We start from the raw sequence: 21,772 nt of genomic DNA, 5'->3' as shown, positions 1-21,772 counted from the left end.
CCAGTACCCTCCAGTTTACCCTTTCCATAATTTGCATGACCCTCAAACTTTATGACAAATAACTGTCATATGCACATCAAAGTTTGAAACACAATCCACACACTACACACAATTTCGACCCATCTGTCAACCCAACTTGGCAACCCACAAACCACTATGGGCCAGTTTACCACAGCTAACCCAAGAGACTCTAAATATACCTGCACTTCATGCTTGTTTATTTGTTATCCACATCCAGAAAACATGTAGCAACATTTGGAGTTACTAATCATATTTTTTTAAACTTCAAGAAGGCAATTTGCTCAGTAATCAAAATATGAATTTGAAGTCCTGATGTCAGACTGCCCCCCGTTATTCAAATCAGGGTGTGCGAAACGGGTTCTTCGACTTGAAAACACAAACCGTTGGACTGCAATCCAAGGCTAAGAGCTGAAAAGTGTGTGTTACTGGGACACCTCCACCCAGCCACTTTGTCGGGCTTTCAGGGAGCGCTGTGTGAGCGAGTGTCAAGTGTTTCTGAAGTGCTCTCTAGAGTGTTACACCAACGGATGAAGGGTCATTGAGTGGAGTCCAGACATGCTGTTAAATACACTCTTCACAGCGATACCTACTGTCACAATCCCATCCCTCGGCTTATCCCAGTCACTCATCTCCCCTCCCTGTTTTAGTCAATGAGCAATATCCCACCCTCTGTCTTGCAGCATGGAGATTTATTTATTTTTGCGCGTCGTGGCTCGGTAGCAGCAGCACAGGCGTGTTACGGCAGCCGTTTTTTTTTTCCGAGAAGCCGCGGGGCCACGGCCATCTGTGTGCTGCCAAGCCCTGCACAGTGTCTCTTTGAGCAAACAGATGCAGCGGTAAATAAACACTATTTATCTGGAGCCGGCGTGTTGCAGCCCGGGCCGCTTGCCACAGCATTTAACATGGCAACCCAACTAACACTAACCAGGTGGGTGTCGAGCAACGCTGATAATTCTCCGCTGCCACCGGAGCGTTGAGTTTTAAGGCTAATGGTCCTGATGGGACAAAAAGAGGGGAGGGGAGAGGAGGTTTGTCAGATGGGAAGCTTGCATTGTGAGAATATGACCTTGGAGCAGGAAGGGGATGAGAGACACGCAAACTTTGAAGTGATAAGATAAGATTGTCTCATTGTCTCTTGCTGATGGTTCAGAGAATTTTCAACACTGATAAGACTAAAAAAAAAAAAGAAAAGAAAAGAACGCAGCAGTTTTTTTTTGCCTTATTTGGCATTAAAAACAGACTCAGGTGAAAAGATCAGCACTCTGGTTGATCTACGTGCATCCACTATAGAGAGACACTGCTCTGAGAGGCTGTGCTTGAAAGGCACTGTGGCGCTTTGAGTGAAATGCTATTGACCTAATGTGCCTCTCCCTTTTTTTTTTCCTTCCATTTGTTCAATTTCCTGTTTTGTCTCTCAGCTACTGCTTGATTTCTGCTGGCTACAAAAGTCACAGCCTGCCACGTTACACATGACCTGAAATCGCCACAGATATCAGATTAAAAAGACGATATTTGGCACAAAGGGTGACAGTAGCTCAGTCCACGGGGACTTGGCAATCATAAAATCAGAGGGTGGACTGTGGACTGGTAGCTGGAGAGGTTCCAGTTCACCTCCTGGGCACCGCCAAGGTGCCCGTGAACTAACCTAACTGCTCCCAGGACACCGCTACGTGGCTGCCCATCACTCCACCATCCTTTGGGTGTGTGTGTGTGTGTGGTTGCATTTCAGGCCTATATGTGTAAAACAAATAGTAAAAATTGAGGGATCAATTAAGTTTGCTTACTGTTTCTATGTTGAATAATGAAGCTCTGATGCTTTCTTGAGGTTGTTAAGCTCGTACAAACGTATAATATATCATATGTTATATGTAATTAGCTTGTTACACAATAATAGGCTCATGTCATGGAAAACTGGACTGTATGTTTTAGTGCAACCTGTCAAATACCGCTACTTGGTCCATCATGTCTGGACGCAACCGTGTAGCTGAATGGTTTGATGTGCCGTCAAACGTGACTTCTAGGCTATGTGAGTTTTGTCAGTTATCTAACGTATGTACCAAGCGGCGCTGTGAAGTGAAGCCAACACGGAAATGCAAAAAACTGCAGTTCCTCAAACGTCCACTTGAGGCTGGCTCCAAAATGAGTCGGTCTCCATAAGTCCCCATGTTCAAATGTCCAACTTCACAGCAGAAATAAACATGTTTACTGCCTGGTACAAAAACTGTTTTGGTCTCTATAACTAATTTCATGACAACTGTAATGTTTATATAACTGTTTATATAACTTTACAGTCTATGGTCCTTAAGTTCTTTTCCTAAATCCAACCAAGTGTGACCATTTCTTTCTAACTTGCCCAGAAATGACAGCATCATATTTTGAAATGTAGGTGCACTGCTGGGAGTGCGAATACGTTAGCTGATGATGCACCTACAAAATGTCACACACACATACACACATCTAATAACGACGTATAAACAATCTACCTCTTCTTCCACTGCAGATTCACCAGATTAATAACCGAACACATCAGTACTCATGACGTTATGGGACTCATGATCGCTTACCACTGGAAAAAAATACAAAGACACAACTTGTGTCATCACATACCTGCTGGTGCAGCAAACACACACACGCACATAGACACAATCATGTACACAAACACAATGCTCCCTCTGTGTTCCTCTCTAAGTAGCTGTTCAGTTATCTCCAGAGGCACATGATAGCACGAGTCCAGTGTCCGAAAGCAGATGTTCAGTTCCATCTTCTGACTCAGGCCTCAGACTGAGCTCTACTTTTATTTTGAAATAAATACGGCTACAAATATGAGCTTTCAACCCTGGAGACAATAAAACTTGAGAATGGTTTATAGAGTTTTCTGTACTGTCTGCAGCCCGGCAAAGGATTCCTAATAATTTTGGTGATCTCTTGTGCCATGTCAGGATTTTTATTTCAATTTATAGCGGCTGGATATACATAAAACTTTAAATACATATGAATAAGTAAGCTGACCCTTCCAAAAAATATAACTCAAATAAAAATATGACATGCAGTTGCTTTGAATTTCCACATTCTGCTTGACAAACTCGTCATTTTATCTCCCCGATGGTATCTGACGCAAGTGCAACCCCTTCAGACCCGTTGACAGACTTGTTGGCATGGACCTTCTGGAGTCGACATTCAGAGCAGGAGGTTGCGGACACCAACACATCTCCTCCTCTATCCGTGAATATAGAAGGGAGAAAAAAAAGGGGGAATTTTCCTCTTTCTCATCGGTGGCACTGCGGGGGGGTTTAGCCTGAGGATATCAAGACATCATCTTTTCCATGACTGCTCTGCTGAGGTGTGAAACAGCATAAGAAAAAGGAATTGTAACCCCCACCCACCCCCACCCTCCTCCTGGGGCTAATGGAGCATGAAGTGGACCTGAGCTATAAATGCTGATGCAATCAAAGGATGCCAATAACCTGTGAAATGCAAACTGTTCCTATGGATGACAATGGAGCAGAGGGAACATGAGGGCACGGACGGCAGCAAGTCGCTGGGTTTCCTAAGAGAATACGGTCTCTGCTGTCAGATTGGATGGTGGATTCAGGTGCTCATCACATGATTTCTCAGATGTCTGACAAAACTTTCCCTTGATGGCTGAAATATTGGCCAGAACAGACAAGATATGAGGCTGAATAACAGCCACTTACACCACTGTAACTATCACTCCACTGAAACAGCTCTATCATCATCATACCGATAGCAATAAAGCCATTACAATGATAATACAGTGCAGCTGTTGACCAGTGTGAGATCTTATCCGACAGATACAATGCTGTACGCTCATATCAATGGATAATTTCACACCTTTCAGCTGAAGGCAGAGAGAAGAAGGTAGGGATAACATGCACAGCATGTTTAGAGAGAATTGAAGGTCTTGTTATTTTATGTTTTTAAGAGAAAAGGATCCTGGAATATTATTGGTATTTATTCCTAATGTTAAAATAACAACTGTAAATCAGATAAAAAAAAGTTTATATTAAAAATGTGGGTCACAATCCAATTGAAAAGTGCACTGCAGTATTTTTCCTGTTTCAAGCACTTTGCTTCACAGTCATTTGCATTCGCAGTTCATTTGTGTTTAATATCCAATTCTCTCCTCACAATCTATTACTGGAAACACTTTCCCCCCCTAGTGAGTACTGTAAACAATGCTGAATAATATCTTTATACAGAGGAAATATAACAATGTTTGTGGATGTAAAACCTGGCTGACTTTTCACAGGCGTTACTTTATTAACTATGACAGTCATTCAGGAGCCTGAGACTGAATCGGCTATGTGAAATTCAGCCATCATTCATTTAATTATTTGTTTCCCTGCTGTCAAGTGTCAAATTGTGTTCTGTGAAAAAGGTACCTTAGTTTATACTGAACTTTAAAGGCCTTGAAAACGCTTGGTACACCCTCAAAGGTAGCCTGGTTATGTTCATGGGTACTGGAAATGCCAAAAAAATTGAAACATTAAAAAGTTCACACACAAAAAAAAAAAGTTTTTAAATTGGCTGAGGTGGAAAAGTTGGTGTACCAATAAATAATATTGTGCAAAAAGTCACAATATGGATTGTTAAAGCAGGATGCAATTCAGGAAACACCTGAAAAAATATTTTTCTGGTTTTGTGGTGCAGCTGGGATCTTATGTGAACACCCGACCATCGTGTTGATGCAGCCTATAGATGTTAATGTTTGTTGAGACTTGTGTGTGAACTAGATTTGAGGTACTAGTCATCTATTTTGGGACTGTACCGGGTATAGTTTTCGACTTTTGATCACACATAGACCTAGAAGTCCTTCGTTCAGCAACACTAGGAACAGGGGTGTTGGTTTGACTATATCAAGTATCAAGTATGTGAGATCCATCCATCCATTTTCTGTAACCGCTTATCCTTATCAGGTGTCGTGGAGGACTGGATCCCATCCCAGCTGGCATTTGGCGAGAGGCGGGGTACAACCCAGACAAGTTACCAGCTCATCACAGTGCTGATACATAAAGAACCGTTCGCACCTATGGCCAATTTAGAGTCACCGATTAACCTGTTAAGTGAAACACACACAGAAAGACCTCAGCGAACTATGAACCGTCTTACTGTGAGGCGACAGTGTTAACCACTGCACCACCGTGCCGCCACCAGTTCTGGTTCAAACTGTCTTGAATCAAGTGAGAAAAACACAATTCTTATTTTCATGTGATTGTATACTAATAAAAACATTATACCCCATTCCTGCCAACAGATACACCTATTACACCTTACATACTGGACCTTTAAAAAAGAGTTTATATATACTTCAAATTAAGATAATAAAATAATTATTGTTGTGTTAACAGTCCACAAAAGAACTGAACCAGTAACCATAAATGGTATTTTCTGTTGGTATCCCAGTTTAAATGTTTAAATGTGTAATTTTCATGGTGGAAACGCCTCTGAAACAGCAGAGACCAGTGGCCATAACAAACTTTAATTTAATTCCATAATAACACACTTTGTAAACTCACACTCTTTGGACATTCCCACTCCGAAGCACTTCTGCAGGCGGCAGTACTGACAGCGGTTCCTCGTCACCTTATTGATAATGCAGTTCTTGTCCCGGTGACACGTGTACACCATGTTCTTCTGGATGCTTCGGCGGAAAAAACCCTGAGGAGACAGACAACACAAACAGAGAGGGCGGTGGTTCATGAAGAGAAGACGTTAACCTCATTTTGCTTCTAATCTTCTGCAGCTGCCTATTTTCTAAAAACATTCACACAGCTCCAGTGAAATTCTCCTGCAACTGGATATCATAATGTCACGACAGTCGGTATAACAATGTGCTTGAGGTTTTGTCTTTTTTCATTGCCATTAAGGGCTGAGAGAAAAAGAGAGTCGGTGTGTCCCTGCTGGGAGCTCCGTGGAGCTTCAAATGCTGAATTTAAGCTCAGAAACTAGACTACAAGTGGGAACAGAGAGTGAAGAACCTCGGGGCATCAAACAGTCAGGCTGCTGGTGCACAATGGAAGAATAACTGAGGACTTTGGTTCAGCTGTGGGCGTGAAGCACCACGTATGAACTTGACAAGGTGACATTGAGCTTCTATGAAAGACCAAAGTCATTTTTCTTTCAAAAGAAGGCTTTCATTGTAATTCAGCAGTGCAGTAGTTAAGTAATGGATCTGACTTTGGCTCATTCATTGTTTTAGTGTTTAAACAGCTAAAAAGAAAAACATGTCGCTTCGATCAATATTCGTGACAATGGAAGAGCTCTGTGTTGAGAGGAGGGATTATCACATGTACAGGTTTAACTAAAAATGACGAGAAAGACTCAAGTGATGCAGCCATGAAAATCCCATTTATAACACTGCTTAAAAGGAACTGTAACAGGACACTCAATGTCCTTGAATTTCACAAATGTTCAGCTCAGACGTACAGTACGTATAGAAATACATGCATATAAAGAGGCTGAACTTTTTCATCATGAGTGCAGAAATTGCAGAGTTGGACAGTCGTTTAATATCTACCCTCATTACTATACATACCCACTATAGTCATACTGTATAAAACCATATGTAGCGTGTGCACAAACACCACCGTCTGTCTGTCTTTTGTCAAATCATACTGCACGTTGTGCAGTGTCAGCACCTTGTTGCATTTTATGTTGTAATGTGTGTGCGCTTTAATGTAGTCCTGTCTGCACTATGTTTTATGTTTCATGTAGCACCCCTGTGTACTGTGCACATGGTTGAAATGACAATAAAACCCACTTGTCTTGACTTAATTCATTGAACTGGAGGAGTAGTATGCATCATTAAAATAGAATATAGACTAAGATAGTGAGGGTTTAAATACTTCTAATCCAGTGTCCACATGTTCTTAACTGTATGACAAATATATGGCGAAAAGTCTTTTTATATAAAAAATCTCTCTTGTCTTTTGGTGCCAAACATCAGGTCCAGTCTTTAACGTTTTACTTTTTGACTAACATCGACCATCATATAAAACCACAATAAGACTGTTAGCTTGTGGGTTATAGTGGCCAGCAGAGTAATATAGTAGGTGTGCTCGGATCCAAGTCAACAAAAACTATTTCTAGTCTGTCATGTCTTCATCCCGATCCAACGCTGCGGGTAAGGAAGGTGTGGGTGGAGGACATCTGTTGTGTTTATTTTGACTTATAGAAAGCTATAAGAATATTTGCATCACATAGTTTATTAGCACGTCCTCAAACTTTTCTTTTCTTTTCATGTTTTGCTTTGTATTGCTTACTGTACCATGTTAAGAATCTTTTATTCTATCAGAAAACAACTACTTACAGGGGCTTTTTATGCAGGAATATGATTTATTTTAGTGTGCTAGTTTTAGTAGTTTATTGTCACAGGCCTAGTTCAGGATCTCAGTGTCCTTACAATATTTCTCTGACCAAGACGAGATTTATTTTGAGCTTTTGAATCTCTTTAAGTCAGTGTGGTACCTTCAATCTGCGTGAGGCCAACACAGTATGCGAACGCTTTTAATATCCCCTCTGCAGCTGCTCTTGTGTTATGCTTGTATGACAACAGATATGACCTTTTGGAGTCATCTTCATCTAAAACCAAATGTAACCATGTGGTGTGACACTCCACGTGCGACGGGCTTCATGCTTGAAGGAGATCAATAATGAAGACAATGTGGATCCTCCTTGAAAGTCTCGGTACACAGCACGGCAGAGGCTGCTGTTTGTTGCCGAGCGAAGTGACAGAAAGCAGAGGAGCATCTGTACGAAGTGAAAGTCTTCACAGATTTTTTTCCCGCTTGATATTAATTTGCTGTTGCTCTGGGGTCTTTTGCAATGATCGTCTATCATCCAGGCTCTTTTGCACATGTTTGCAGGCGTTTTTGCCTGAGGAGCTTCGTTCAGTATAAGAGGAGGGGGGGGGGGGTTAAAATTCCATTTACCATAGCTGCCCGTGACGGATGGGACCTTGCCTTTTCATTAGTGAAGCAGGATGCATGATGGGTAACAGATTAGATCACAGGACTGAAACGGCTGACTCTGTAGCCCATCTTGCCTCGGCCTCGAGCATCCGTCAACCTCAGGACCGCCCCCTCTGTAGCAAAGACACTAACCGAAAGCAGCCAATCGTGTCCCAGCCTTGACGACACGTGACTGGTCCGAGGTCACCTCCCCTCAGTTGGTATTATTCATTTTCTTAATAGAGGCCTTTATCCTGGCTGATGTAAGCCGAGTGTGTTCGTAGACATTACCTGTGGGGTCTGATGGATGACCATGGAAGCGGCCTGTATCGCCATCAGCTGCCATATAAGTGTGTTCAGGTTGGGTGCAGAATCCAAGGCTAGTCAGGTACTTATGTCATTCAAAGCTGAGAGCATCCAGGTCACTTAGCCTTGGAAATCTGTGTGTGTGTGTGTGTGTGTGTGTGTGTGTGTGTGTGTGTGTGTGTGTGTGTGTGTGTGTGTGAGATAAGTGGTGTACAGTGTGCTCGGGGTTATACTGGGAGCTAGAGCTGCTACAGTTTGTGTGTTGTGCACTAACTGCAGACTGTCTCCCTAGATAGATTTGCATTTTGTGAGCTTCAGCTATTTGGAGCAGGTTTGTTGACAGTTCAAGGCCCGAGCTGCAATGCTCCTCATTTAAACTTTCCTCATCCACATTATGAATATATTACATTAAATATATATACTGATGGGATAGGAAACAACGTTTTTCTGGCATGAGAAAGTTATAGATTGTGTACTGTTACTGGAAATGTAGTTTTAATGCACAATGACAAGTTTTTGCAGCGAGTAAATTACTTTTCTTTGACACGAGAGGTTATTAGGTGACTTTTTTGCCTAATTAGCGTTCTTCCAGTTACTTTAAACATCCTAATTCAGGTTTGTGTCCCACTGATATCAGAATATTTATAATTCGATTAATGGATGCATTGACAGAGGCAAAGTAAACCTTTTGCATTAAATATAACTTAATGCAAATCACTGGTGTTGACTTATACCAACTCATCTTGACAATGTTACCTTGTCAAGGTATGTCAGGGAGACCCAAATACAGGAAGCTATCATAATAGATTGCACCCCACTCTGTCAATTAAATACAAATATGTCTGGGAGTTCGAAATACAGGAATATATCACAATAGCTTGCACACTGCTTTGTCAGAGTACAACCTACTATACAAAAGCGCGTTTGCAATCAGTCCTGACACATGAATATAGTGTACAAATATGTTTCTTTAATAAAGTGTTAACTTAAATAACTCACTTGTTCACTGAGCAATAGAACCAGAAAAGATTTGTTCAAGGCCTGAGAAGCAAGCACTTTTTTCATCTGTGTCCTCCAAGAAGTGGAGAAGTGCATCATCAAACTGGACCTTGATCCATGGAGCCTGGTTGGCATTGAAAGAACTACAAGGAGCAGCCGCCCCGTGGGCCCACAACCCGTAGAAATTGACTTTAGTGTTGGTTGAATCATCAGCCGGATCGCAGGCACATGTGGGAACCGAACTGAGAGCTGGACTCCCTCTTTCTCTGGTGTTGCCCAGGGTGAGAAGGACAGGGCAGGGTGTAGAGATACTTATAAGCCCTTGCCTAAGCAGTGCTGAGTCCTCCTCAGAGAATACGAGGGTTGTCCATATGTGACAACTAAGATAAAGGTTCAGGCAGTTGTTTGTCCCCAAGCACTGAATCAGCAGTTTGGAATATCCTTCCTATAGAGTCTAGGGACTCTATAGTGCTGCTGACAGACTTTAAGACTCACATGGACAATGATGGAGAAACCTGGAGGGTGGTGATGGGAAGAAGCACACCTTAGTGTGCTGTGTTATTTGACTTCTGTGCTAGTCATGGATTGGCCATAACACACACCATGTTCGAGAATAGGGTAATTAACAAGCACACCTTAGGCCAAAGATCGATGCTCGACTTTGTGATGTGGTATCATCAGATCTCCGGCTATGTGTCTTAGACAATCAGGTGAGTGTCTGTGATAGGTAGCGGGAGGCTAAAAGAGCTGTGGCTGGGGTTAGTGGATCAAAAAATCCAAGTGTGAAAGGAGTTGATGGGAGCTTTTGAGAAGGACTTTCAAAGGCCTCAAGGAAGTTCTGGAAAACCATCAGATGACTCACAAAGTGAAAGCAGGCCTGCCTCAGGCTGTGTTCAGCAGAGGAGTAGACCCAGACTGGGGTCGAGCAGTGGAAACAGCACTTTAGGTAACTCCCGAGCCCACACCAACACGTCGTCTGTGGAAGTGGCAGAGTTTGGAGACCTGGGGGAGGCCTCATTCATATCCTTGACAGGGGTCTCAGAGGTAGTTAAGTTAAGCAGCAAGATGCTGAAGGCACTGGGCATTGTTGGACTGTCTTAGCTGACACTTCAATGTGTGGAAGTCAGGGGCAGAGTCTGCATCATGGTAGATTGGAGCAGTGATTTCTATTTTTAAAAAGGGCAATTATTAGGGCATCACCCTGGACAGCCTCCCTGGGACAGTTTAGAGTAGGTTGCTGGAATTTATCTGAATGTGCCAGAGCTCATTTAACGTCGACTCTGCCTCTGACTCATCGTCTTTTCTCAGATTTATCCTGTTTTCAGTTGTCATCAGGAACAAACTCCACATGCATATCCATGTTGTCTGCAGATGGTATTGTGATGGTGTGTTTTGATGTTTTTTTCTTGTTTGTAAGATGGTAAAAATATGCAGCACATACGACTGTTTTGTTTGGTCGGTTTAATTAGCGTTACCATACTGACAGAATGACTGTTTTCCAAACCCTGCACCTCTTAGTTACTGTTGCGTATCAACCTTTGCACATTAAGTCTACAATGATAACAGTGGAAGACTTCCCATCGAAATCTGGATTTTAGGGTTGTTGATTTCAGACAAAAACAGAATCCTCTTTTCAATTTCGCCAGCTGAGATGAAAACTGTCGCAGGCAGATTTGATCAGCTTGAGTTGGCAAGCTAATTAAATTATTGTTAGCCATATGAGTTGGTTGAAAATACCATCTCCTTTTGCTGACTTGTTTTAAAACAGGAATCCCGTAAAAAGACGTCTGAATGCAGCTGATGGCTACATAGGCTTCATGTCCTGTTTGGCTGCTTATTATTACCTTGATATATTGATGTGTTTGGAGTTCATGGTTGCTGAGCTATGATTGGACAGTTGCTGTTCAAGGGAAGGTTTAAGGTAAACGGTAAATAGAGAGACAGAGTCAGGATGTTACGTCCGAACTAGACTCTGTTCAGCTCAAGTTCTGTAACTCAAAGCAATCTCTCATTCACTATTTCATGCATGTCTTTCTGAAGAAGTGATGTTCCTGGTGTTCACTTTGTTTATTTTAAGACATGCACTATATCATGACACATTTTTGCAACTTCAACAAGGTTTAACAGTGACTACTATTAAAAAACTACAGCTCACATTGGAATAGGTGTTGCAGTGTGGGTGCTTAGAGCATCGTAACTTGGTTTCAGGCACATCCGTAAGTCACTTTTGTTTCTCTGTAACATCCCTACTCTGCGTGTCCTCAGAGTTTAACCACTGACTGCCCTGTCACAAGACAAGTAAGTAAAGCGTGTGTACTGTATGCAGGCTGTAATTGTGTGTATAATGTGTGCGTAGAAGTTGTGTATCTCCGGTGGTTTCTCGGCAGCAGTTGTGAACAGATGCCGCGACTCAAAGCGCTTCATCTCTACAAGCCTCCAGGGTAACACCGCTGTCTGACACTGAGACTCACACAATCATTACATCTGCTCTTTTGCCTTGATTCTTTTTCTTTACCTTTCTTTCTTTCTTTTTTTTCTTTCTCTCCCTCATCTTTCTTTTCATTCCTTTCCGCCACCACAGGACAAAAGTGTTGGCCTGAGTCTGTAGTAGACTGCTCTGATATTTGCCAGCGCATGTCCTGCAGGTAGACTCATTTGAAGCTTATAAATGTACAACTAAGGGACACCCTTGAGCTGGAGTGTTGTACAAAGATGTTTACCAAGGTAGAGAGCAGCAGGGTAGGCGGGGGGCTAAATAAAGAATAGGATCAGGGATTTCAGCTGTGGGGACACAATGAAAATAACAATTCAACTAGCATGAGTTCTTGAAGGTTGTTTCCGTATTCTTGTGTTAAAGTTGTTGAATGGCTCTTGTACCAAGGATGAACTTCGTTTGAACATTATTCAAATCCATTATTTTCTTATCCTCTTTTTGCTTATGCATGAATATAAATAGGAGAATGGACCATAGAAAGAAAAACAGAAAGGATATCAAATAAATGTACGTTCATGTGAAATCAAATTTAAAGCCAATAAAGTTCCCCAAACTCACATAATACTTTGCTAAATGATTAATTAAACTGCTTTGTATGCACTACCCAAACAGTCAGAAGAGGTGTTTTAATCAAGTAAAACACATTTACTTATACTAAAAAGTGTTTATTCTATTATGTTCCATTGTTTGGTCCATCTCATGTATAATAATAAAGCTATATTAAAGGAACACCTCTCTGTATAATGCAATACAATTCATCCACAAACCAACAGCTCCTGAAACAAAAAAACAAACATCGTAACCTTCATAAAAGGACAATTTATTAATGAACTGCTGCATTAAAGGGGAATCTGAGTGTTTATTGTCTTATCAGATACTTCTGAGCAACAAAAAAACACTTGAATCCGTTTTATGACGCGGCATTGCGTTGAGGTTTGGTTAGGTTGAGGCAGAAAAACAAGTTGATTGGGGTTTTGGAATGATTATGGTGTCATGGTTTACACAAGCACTTACTTAAGGTTAAGGAAAACATCATGGTTTGAATTAAAATTACTACTTTGTTAAGGTTAGAGGAGCTCCGTCGTCATGGTTGCATTAAACACAAGGTTTAAGGTTAGGAAACGACCACAGGCCGCGACCATGGTTACAAGACACCAACGCTGACTGTCGGTTGGAAACAGGAAAATGAACTTCGACTGTCAGTGCCTGATGTTTTGCTAAAAATCTTGTGTTCCAACTGTTCATGAACTAAAAACTTTGTTTTTGCCTTATAAAGAGGGAAAAAATAGAGATATGCTTGATTATATGTCTGTGCAATATGACTGCATATATCATGAGATGATTTTGGACTGTTTTTCCGCCACGGCATCACTTCAATAAAGAGCAACTTAACACCAGGATGTAGAGTTTCACTATACTTAATGTTTCCAGTCTGTTTCACCTGGAGTAGTTGGGTGTGGTCAACGCTTTGTTGCACCTGCAACCACACCCAGCAGTATGTATGTCCTGGAGTACATCTGCACACCCAGCAAAAATAAGATTTTTAAGGGATGTTGTGTGCAACCAATCAAAAAAATATTTGATCAGTCAAGTATTTAAGACATCTGTCTGAATATTTTATTGAGATATAAGGTATAGAAAGTGTACCCTTTGAGGTTTTGGACCTAGTAGATCTTTATGATCTGATTATATAAATGATATCATGCAATATCAATTTTACTGTACTGTTCTAAACACATATCTCTTTTCATTCCTATTTATACACATCAATTGTAGTTTAATTTTCACTGTGATAAGTTTGGAAGAGATCGATCAATAAAGTGTATCTATCAAGAATAAATCACATTGTTACAATCATTTCATGAGAAGACATAAAAAAAATGTTTTATTCCAACTTTATGGGTAACAGTGTACTACTGTATGCGGCTTCATGTGGTTTCCCTGAATATCTATAATCAGCAGTTTCTTGAAGGTTAATTCTGTTTATGTTTATACTACTGCAGTGCTCGTCATACCTGAACTCTTTCCATGTTATTCTGTAGATAAGGCCATGTTCAGATGTAATGTCGGGGCATCAAGGGACACGGGCCCAGCCACCTGGGAGACGAGGCCACTTCCCCCTGGACTGATAAACTGCACCTTAACCGAGATCATTATCCAACATCTTGTTATCTTAATGGGCCAGGGATAGGGTGTCAGAGCGACGGCCCCGCCATCTTAGGCCTTCTCATTTACAGATTAAAAAACGAAAGTGCCGCCCATTAATTATTTAGCTACAATCCAACCCCTTGTCCACCTGGCCTCCTCCTCTTTCTCTCTCTCTCCCTCTCTCTCTCTCTCTCTCTGTTCCTGCCATCGACTGGCTGTCCGGCTCTTTGGACTCGGCCGTGGCAGTGTTGTGTTGCCTGAGCATTCAGTACAGCCGAGGGGAGAGAGGCAGAGCGGCAGGATTAGCTTTCGCTCTTAATCGTGTCGACATCTTATCACTGCCGTGGAAAGTGGAGAGGACACTGGAGACCCTGGGGGGTTCCAGAAAAATGAGGAGGAGAAGGTAGAGTGAAGAGTGGTGGGTGGGGGGAAGGCGCAAGGGAGGGAGGGGGGAGGTGACATCATACAGTTTATCAGTCCAGGCTATTACTTACACCTGCAGTTCACTGGAAAGACACGACAGAGTTCAGGAAGGGGACTGGGCTGGCAGAACGAGCGTGGACAAAAATACAAGTTAGACAGGGAGGACAGGGAGTAAGCTGAGCTGTGACAGACGAGTAAAGTCAGCAAACTACTGCTACTGAAATGTATACAGTAGAATATATTTATTATAGAATTTATATAATACAGTGGTCCCTCGTTTATCGCGGGGGATACGTTCTAAAAATAACCCGCAATAAACGAAATCCGCAAAGTGAGTTTTACAATTATTATACATGTTTTAAGGCCGTAAAACCCCTAACCACACACTTTTATACACCTTTTTACACGCATTTTGTACAGTACTCCCTTAGTTAATCAGGACGCAGAACACATCTGCGGTTCTCCCTTAGCCAATTTAGGACGCAGAACACAATGCGCGTTCATACTGTACAGTACGCTGTAAAAAAACATGCAAAATTACACTGAAAAAGATCCGTGAAACAGCGAGTCCGCGAAAAGTGAACCGCGATATAGCGAGTGTATAACGCATTTCATTGTGCATTGAAATATGTGTTATAAAATCACCAATAAATTGAAAAAAGTCGCTGCTTGGCAACCGGTGTAGCACAAAAAAATCTTGAATAAAGTTGAATAACTTTGTGTTATAATAAATAAATATTTTTAAAAGTCTCTTGTGTGGACTAAAAGTGCAATAGTTATCAAGGCCTTAAAAGTAAACACTTAGATGCTAAAAGCATTTTTATAAGGCGTACTAAACCTTTCTGAGGTGAACTCATCATGGTTTGAGTTCCTGTGCCAAGTGGGTTATGTCAGAGCTAAAAATGACATTTTGAAAAAAACACAGAATGGGGACAGCGGTGATGTTGTGGTTCATCTGCTGTATCAACTCAAGAAACAGAACAACAGGACAAAAAGCAGCCCCGGCTGCACAAAGACCTGCATTGTTACCGTGGCAAATGTGAAACCTCAACAGATAAGGCACAAACAGAGCGACAGTCAACAGCTACAACGCGGAAAACAAGAGACAGCTCTCTCAGACCCCCACTCTTCTCTTCTGTTCCTCCTCCTCCTCTATACAACTCCACCCGCCGCCGCCGTCCCCCCCACCCCACGAAACCCAATCAGTGCTTATCTGTCCATCCGAGCATCTGAAGTGCACAGATGGACCAGGAGATACAGTAGAGATTGAAAGGCGAATACGGGGGGAAAGTAGAAGGGAGAGGGCAGAGAGGAAGAGAACAAGAGGAGGAAGAAAAAGGAGAGATAGCTAGTGAGAGACCTGAACAGAGGAGCTGTGTGACTCACCCAACCTGCTCTGAATAGCTGCAGAGACAGAGAATCGGAGACCGAGCGAGAGGCATAGAAAGACAACGGGGGGAGAGAATGAGGAGGTTTCAGATCACCCAGTCATCCACAGACGCCCCACTGTGGCCCTATTCTTCAGTTAGTTTGTCGCTCGCCATTCAGCGCTCGTCTTTCGCTCCCCGGGCCCTGGCGGGGGCCCCCGGAGTGATCAGAAGCCATCTTTAAGCTCTCTGACGGGGGAAGACCTCCATTCTGCTCACTTACACATTAACACATGCCACACAGAGTCAGACCTGTGTCTGACCTGACAGTAACAGTAGTGTGTTTCCACAGTGAGAACATTTTGCAGGGCCTCACAGGAGGTTATGTTCAGGATTTGGTTGGGGGTGGTTTTGTAGTGGGAACTTCTGTCAGTATGAGCTACATCCATGTTTGTATTATCACCATAGTGAGTGAGCATTTTTTCCAGATCAAGTTTCTCCACAACCGCTGAGGTGAGGGAAACATTTTTTTTTTATAGATTTGGGTTAAGGCCCATCCATCCATCTATCCAATTTCCATGAACACTTGCTGGGTTGTCAGGCTGGAGTCAATCCCAGCTGGCATTCTTGGCGCAACAATCAGGGTACACCCTGGATAAGTTGCCAGTTTATCTAAACAAACAACTACAGTGTAAATCATGTGCAACTCATCAAAACAACAAACTTTAACGTAATCGCCAAATTGAGAGAAGTCAAGTTAGAGTTCAGGCGTGAACTTGAAACTCTTTCGCTCATCTGACAAGTCCAATATTCACTCTCCTTTTAGCTCTAGTCTGGTCTCCACTAAGCGGCAAAACCACACGGCTGGGAAGAGAAGACACTGCAGAAGACTTCCTCAAACATCCACTTGAAGCTGGCTAGAGAACGAGTCAATCTCCATAGGTCCCCATGTTAAAATGTCCAACTTCACAGCAGAAATAAACATGTTTACAGCCTGGTACAAAAAACAGTTTGTAGGTGCCATTACAGGTCTTTTGTTTGAGCAACCAGGCGTCATTCAGCCCGTCTCAGGTCCGCTGATGATCCACGCCTTTGCTGATTTTTAGATTAGAAGCAGATTGTGAACTTCAAAACAGGTCTTCAGAAACCTGTGTGGTCTCCCCTGGGCTAGTACTGAACTCTGGGTTTTTTAACTAACCAAACTCCTCCATATTTAGAATTTTTGGCTCTTTATACTACGTCATCTGACTTCAACGGCAAATCAAAACTTTTTGCTAGATGGGCAAGTGTCCTAGTTTGAGCTGATGACTTAAACAACTTGAGGGTTAAAACAGGCTGCCAGCCTGTTCACCCTGCTGCTGCCTGGCAAGCAAATACAGAAGTCTCCACTGCTGCACCACCATACAGTGCAGAGCTTCTTTCCTCAGGCTGGAAGACCTCATGTTCCACTCTCCGGCACAAAGTAATACATTTTTCTTGTGGAGCATAAAGGCACTACGACTTCATTGCGCAACCATGTATTGTAGAATAACAGATAAATGAACCTTGAACCTTGATTAGCTTAGTACCTTAAGAACTCAGCTCTGCCGAGGTGAAAGCTGCTCCACAAAAGCGAAGAGCAAACAAGACCCTTTCAACAAACTGTGTTGACTGTGATCTGGTTAGCAACCACAAACAGAAATAGTCACTTTTATTAACTTTTCCAAGCCTTTTCATGGTGTGAATGGCCACTTATACAGATCTATTAAGAAAAGCCCAATGGATTTATCCTTTATCAGCACAACTGCAGCACAGAAAAGATATTTTTGAGAAAACGCCATTATGACAAGTCAATGTTCCCACTGAAAAAAGCCAGCCGATGATCCAGTGTTTCATATTATTGCGAATTACAAATATCAATATTGTTTTTAGTCTCAAAAATTCAGGATCAATCAGGCGAGGTAGAACCACCTGGCTCCTCCAGTCCTCGGGCAAGATACTGAACAATATGCCATTAGTTAGTACAAGTATGATTAGCTTCTGATGAGCAGTTGGCACCTTGCATGGCATCCAATGCCATCACTCTAAGTATTGTCCATCTACCATTTGATATTTAAACAGCTTATAACAGCCATCATGCAAACTGAATAACAGGAATGAATGATGTGCCTGTGAGCAGATATATCCAGGTCAGTCATACTGTATACCGTGTTGTCTCACGGTGACTTCTCACACACAGTTTGGTCTGATTATTGGATAGGAACTCATTTCTACAAGCACTTAAAAGCATGTGTTGTTTTTAAAAAACGTATCTTACATGTTAATGGATTTCTTTTTTTATTTGTAACCTTAGTGATTTTTAAATGCAGCTTTCAGCAAGTTTGAGCAGAACAGCAGCTCTTAAACTTGGCCGAACACTCTCCACCGTCTCCTGCTGGATGTCAACCTTGACTTGTTTCCTGATCTCTGCTTGTTGCATGGTTGTTTCACTTTCACTTTGCGAATTGTGAACTTGCTGAGGCACTTGTTTAGCGGCTGTGGGACTGTGCAGGGTTTGCAGATTATTTTATTTATACCCACGTACCTGTGCACCGTTACACGTAGGAAACTGGCTGGTGTGGAGTGGGTTGATTCCTCAGGTAAGGTCAGCGCAGCGAGACAGCACAGGATTTGTTGATTATCCAGCAATGTAGCAGTAATCCTGGAAGTCAGTTGTTTTTATATGTGTTTCATTGATTTGGCTCCACACACAGTCCCCTTACGCTTCACCTCAATTTTAGAAATTGTGTTGTTTTGTCTCTACTATCCAAGTAAATCTGCACTCTTTGCAATAAATGGCATTAACTGTGATGCTTCCCTTTCCTATATTTCTGAATGGATTGTAACATACTTGCAATATCTTGCTCTCCTACCAAGGATATTCCTGATGTACACCACCAAATACTTCTTTCCTCATGTGAGCCGACAATTAAATTATTTGCCAATTAAACATTTGCATTGTGCGAGAAAAATCTCTTGCCCTTTGTAAAGCCTTAACAACCCCAATAACCTTGTGGTAAGGCTGAGAAGAAAAACTACCTTGTTAAATAATGAGGCTGTAGTTGCCCTTTAACGCAGACAAATGAGGACGATATTGATCTTCCAAATAATTAGTGAATATCCCAAAATGTTGAACTAATCCTTAAACAAAGTGGCTGATCCGAACAGGTTTTGACTGACAGGGTCAACCGAGTGAGGAATATTCACCATTGAAACTAAAAAAACAAACATTCAATTTCAATTATGATTAAAAAAAAGCAACATTTCACTTTGATTTATGTTCTAACCGCAGTTTTCTTTGTAAATCGCGGGATGCAATTCCGACATGCAGCAAATGTGTTTACAATAAAATCTCCACAGGGTACCTTTAATGACGAGCTGGCACATAAAAACCAAAAAGGACTAAAAGGACCATCATTCACAGCGAGGAAACCTGTTTGAGCAGGCGAGTGCTAATTCTCCTGACAAACACTAGAAAGGATTCATCCCTCAAACAACAAATAACCATCCACAGCAGTATGTGAAACAGCACTTCACACACCGGTACTTCACTTCACACATCCTCAACAAACCAAACATGAGCACACACTGGAGAAAAAAAAAAAAAAAAAAAAAAGCACACACACATACACACATGCAAAAAATCAAGCCGTGTGGCGATGACTGAAAAACACACGAGGCCGGTTGACATCAGCGGTTGAGCAGCAGATTTCAGCGCGGGGAGAGGAGGCATAACAATCATATCTATTTCCCGTCACACCTCTGTGACGCTGACCCTCTTTCGTTTGATTTTTCTCTCTCTATTAGCGCTCGGGCTTCTTTTATGTTGTACAACGTTGACAAATCACATTATGGAGTGTGTGCTAGCTCCGGGGAGGAGGGGGGTGGCGGTGGTGGTGGTGGTGCAGGCTGTATAGATTACAGTGACAGGCAGAACGCAGGCAGAGAAAGGGGCCCCGGCAGATCCATGTCCTCTGTTCGCTCTCTATCTCTGCGGTGAATTGTCAGCTCAACAGGGCTACCCGTCATGGCCCGTCTTGCAACAGCAGCGGACGGCGGGGAGTAAATAAAGATATGGAAAGCACATGGTAGGCCTGTGAGGAGTGAGGAGGGTGGTGCTGGGCCAAGCGCTGCTGCGTTTATGGGCAGGGGTGTAATGGGAAATAAACAGGAAGGATAGAAGTACAAAAGACACCTGAATGTGCATATAACCCCAGGACCAGACTCATAAAACTCATAGCGAATATATGTGTGTGTGTGTGCACGGCCCAAAATCATATCCACATAAGCAGAAATATGCATATTCAATCTTGTTTTCTAAACTCCTGCATAATGCATTGGTACACCAAAGAGATTTCTTATTTTTAGTCCTGTTTTTGTCTGTTAGTCAGCAGGATATCTGAGCAAAATACCCCATGACAAATGTGCATCAACAACACATTCACAAAGTAAAGCAGTGGGGCTGTATGAGGTACTTATCCATACTAAGTTTGGAGAAGCAGAGGTGTGCACTGTTGTGGACAAGGTCAGCAAAAGAAACATATTCTAGCCACATAAAAGAGGCCCATTTAAAAAAAAATTAATATCACTTTAAACGTACGCTACATTAAGAATATTCTCCTCGTTTTACCTCGCCGTCAGACCGATTTTTTTTCTTTGGTACTAACAGTAGACCTTCAGCATTGTTACACATAAGCCCAACAACACTGTGCATTGTATTATTATTCCCACACAGATCAGCTGTTTGTATCGAGCGGCAAACTCTGTTTAAAAAAAAAAAAATCTAAAAAGAGTGCAAACAAGGTTAGTTGAGAATGAAAAATATAGATGCAATATGTAGGATTATGATGCATTTGGAACATATGTAGTCTCCATTACGTCACCTACAGGTTTCTGAAGCGTCGCCTCTTCCGGCTTTTCACTATTCCAAAGATAAACAAAGACATACAGTGTGGGTGGAGCTGAGTCGATCCCTGGTTGCTCAAACAAGTCACCTTTAATAGCACCCACCTGTCAGTCAAAGCAGCCACACTGTAAATTATGTATAAGTTTAAGCCTTAATATAATTTGAACAGGTGAGGTCTATAAAAAATTCAGACTCAGTACAGTCGTCATGAATGGGAAAATTAGCTATAGAGACCAAAACAGTTTTTTGTACCAGGCTGTAAACATGTTTATTTCTGCTGTGAAGTCGAACATTTTAACATAGGGGGCTTATGGAGACTTGTTCTGCCTCAAGTGGCCGTTTAAGGAACTGCAGTTTTTGGCACTTCTGCATTGGCTTCACTTCACAGCCACGTGGTTTGCCACGAAAAATGAGACCTTCCACAACGTCCTACAGTGGACTGATTTATACAAAGTTTGTGGATGAGCAACTGTGGAAGTTCACACTTTATTTTTGTACGTGGCAATTATTTATGTCAGGGCCTCAGTGTCAGGTAAAGCTTTCCTGGGAATAATGAAACATTCTATCAAAAGCAGTCTGGTTTGTTAAGAAATCAGATTTGTGGGTGAATCTAGGTCAGTTTATTCATCCATTCCATCCCTGGCTGTGGGTTTGAGGTGGAAAAACAGGGAGCGGAGAGGGCTGCGGGTTCAGATAGAGGAGTGTTTCTTTTCCAATGTGAGCATTCTGAATTGTGTTTTATTCAAAGAGGTTATGGTCTCCCGCTTGTCAAACCAGTTCCATCAAACTAATCCTGCTGTGTCAACGCCTCAGGACCCAACAACTAAAAGAGAGAGGGGGAGGAGTGTTCGTGGCACAAAGTTTTGTCTTCGTCCCTAAAGGCCTGTCAGCGCCGACGACACGCGTACACATTCAAGCCGTCTTTCTTTTATGGACATTTCAGGGCTTATGCAAATAATGTTAAGATGTCACTTTCTAAACTGCTCTGCATCCTTTCTATCCCGTAACAGCAGAAGCATATTGCTGCCACGCTAGAAACAAGAAAAATCACGTTATAACTTGAAAAGTTTATGGTTATAACAGGATGTTTTTCAGGTTAGAACAAGATATTTTCCTGTTT

The 21,772-nt window shown here is 42.1% G+C and overlaps 1 protein-coding gene across 3 annotated transcripts in view; it reads right to left on the bottom strand.

The window, feature by feature from the left end:
- LOC104931638 (retinoic acid receptor beta) overlaps nt 1-21,772 on the bottom strand; it is a 171,054-nt gene that overhangs the window by 26,638 nt on the left and 122,644 nt on the right. For all 3 annotated transcript variants that reach the window (XM_027286249.1, XM_027286248.1, XM_019261614.2), the window contains one exon: nt 5,559-5,700. In XM_027286249.1, coding sequence (XP_027142050.1) covers nt 5,559-5,700 — 142 coding nt within the window. The remainder of the gene's footprint in view (nt 1-5,558; nt 5,701-21,772) is intronic.

Source organism: Larimichthys crocea, chromosome XIII (assembly GCF_000972845.2).
Source record: "Larimichthys crocea isolate SSNF chromosome XIII, L_crocea_2.0, whole genome shotgun sequence".
Classification (NCBI taxonomy): Eukaryota; Metazoa; Chordata; class Actinopteri; family Sciaenidae; genus Larimichthys; species Larimichthys crocea.
The sequence above is the reverse complement of the archived record's forward strand: the minus strand, read 5'-3'. Positions and strand labels throughout refer to the sequence as shown.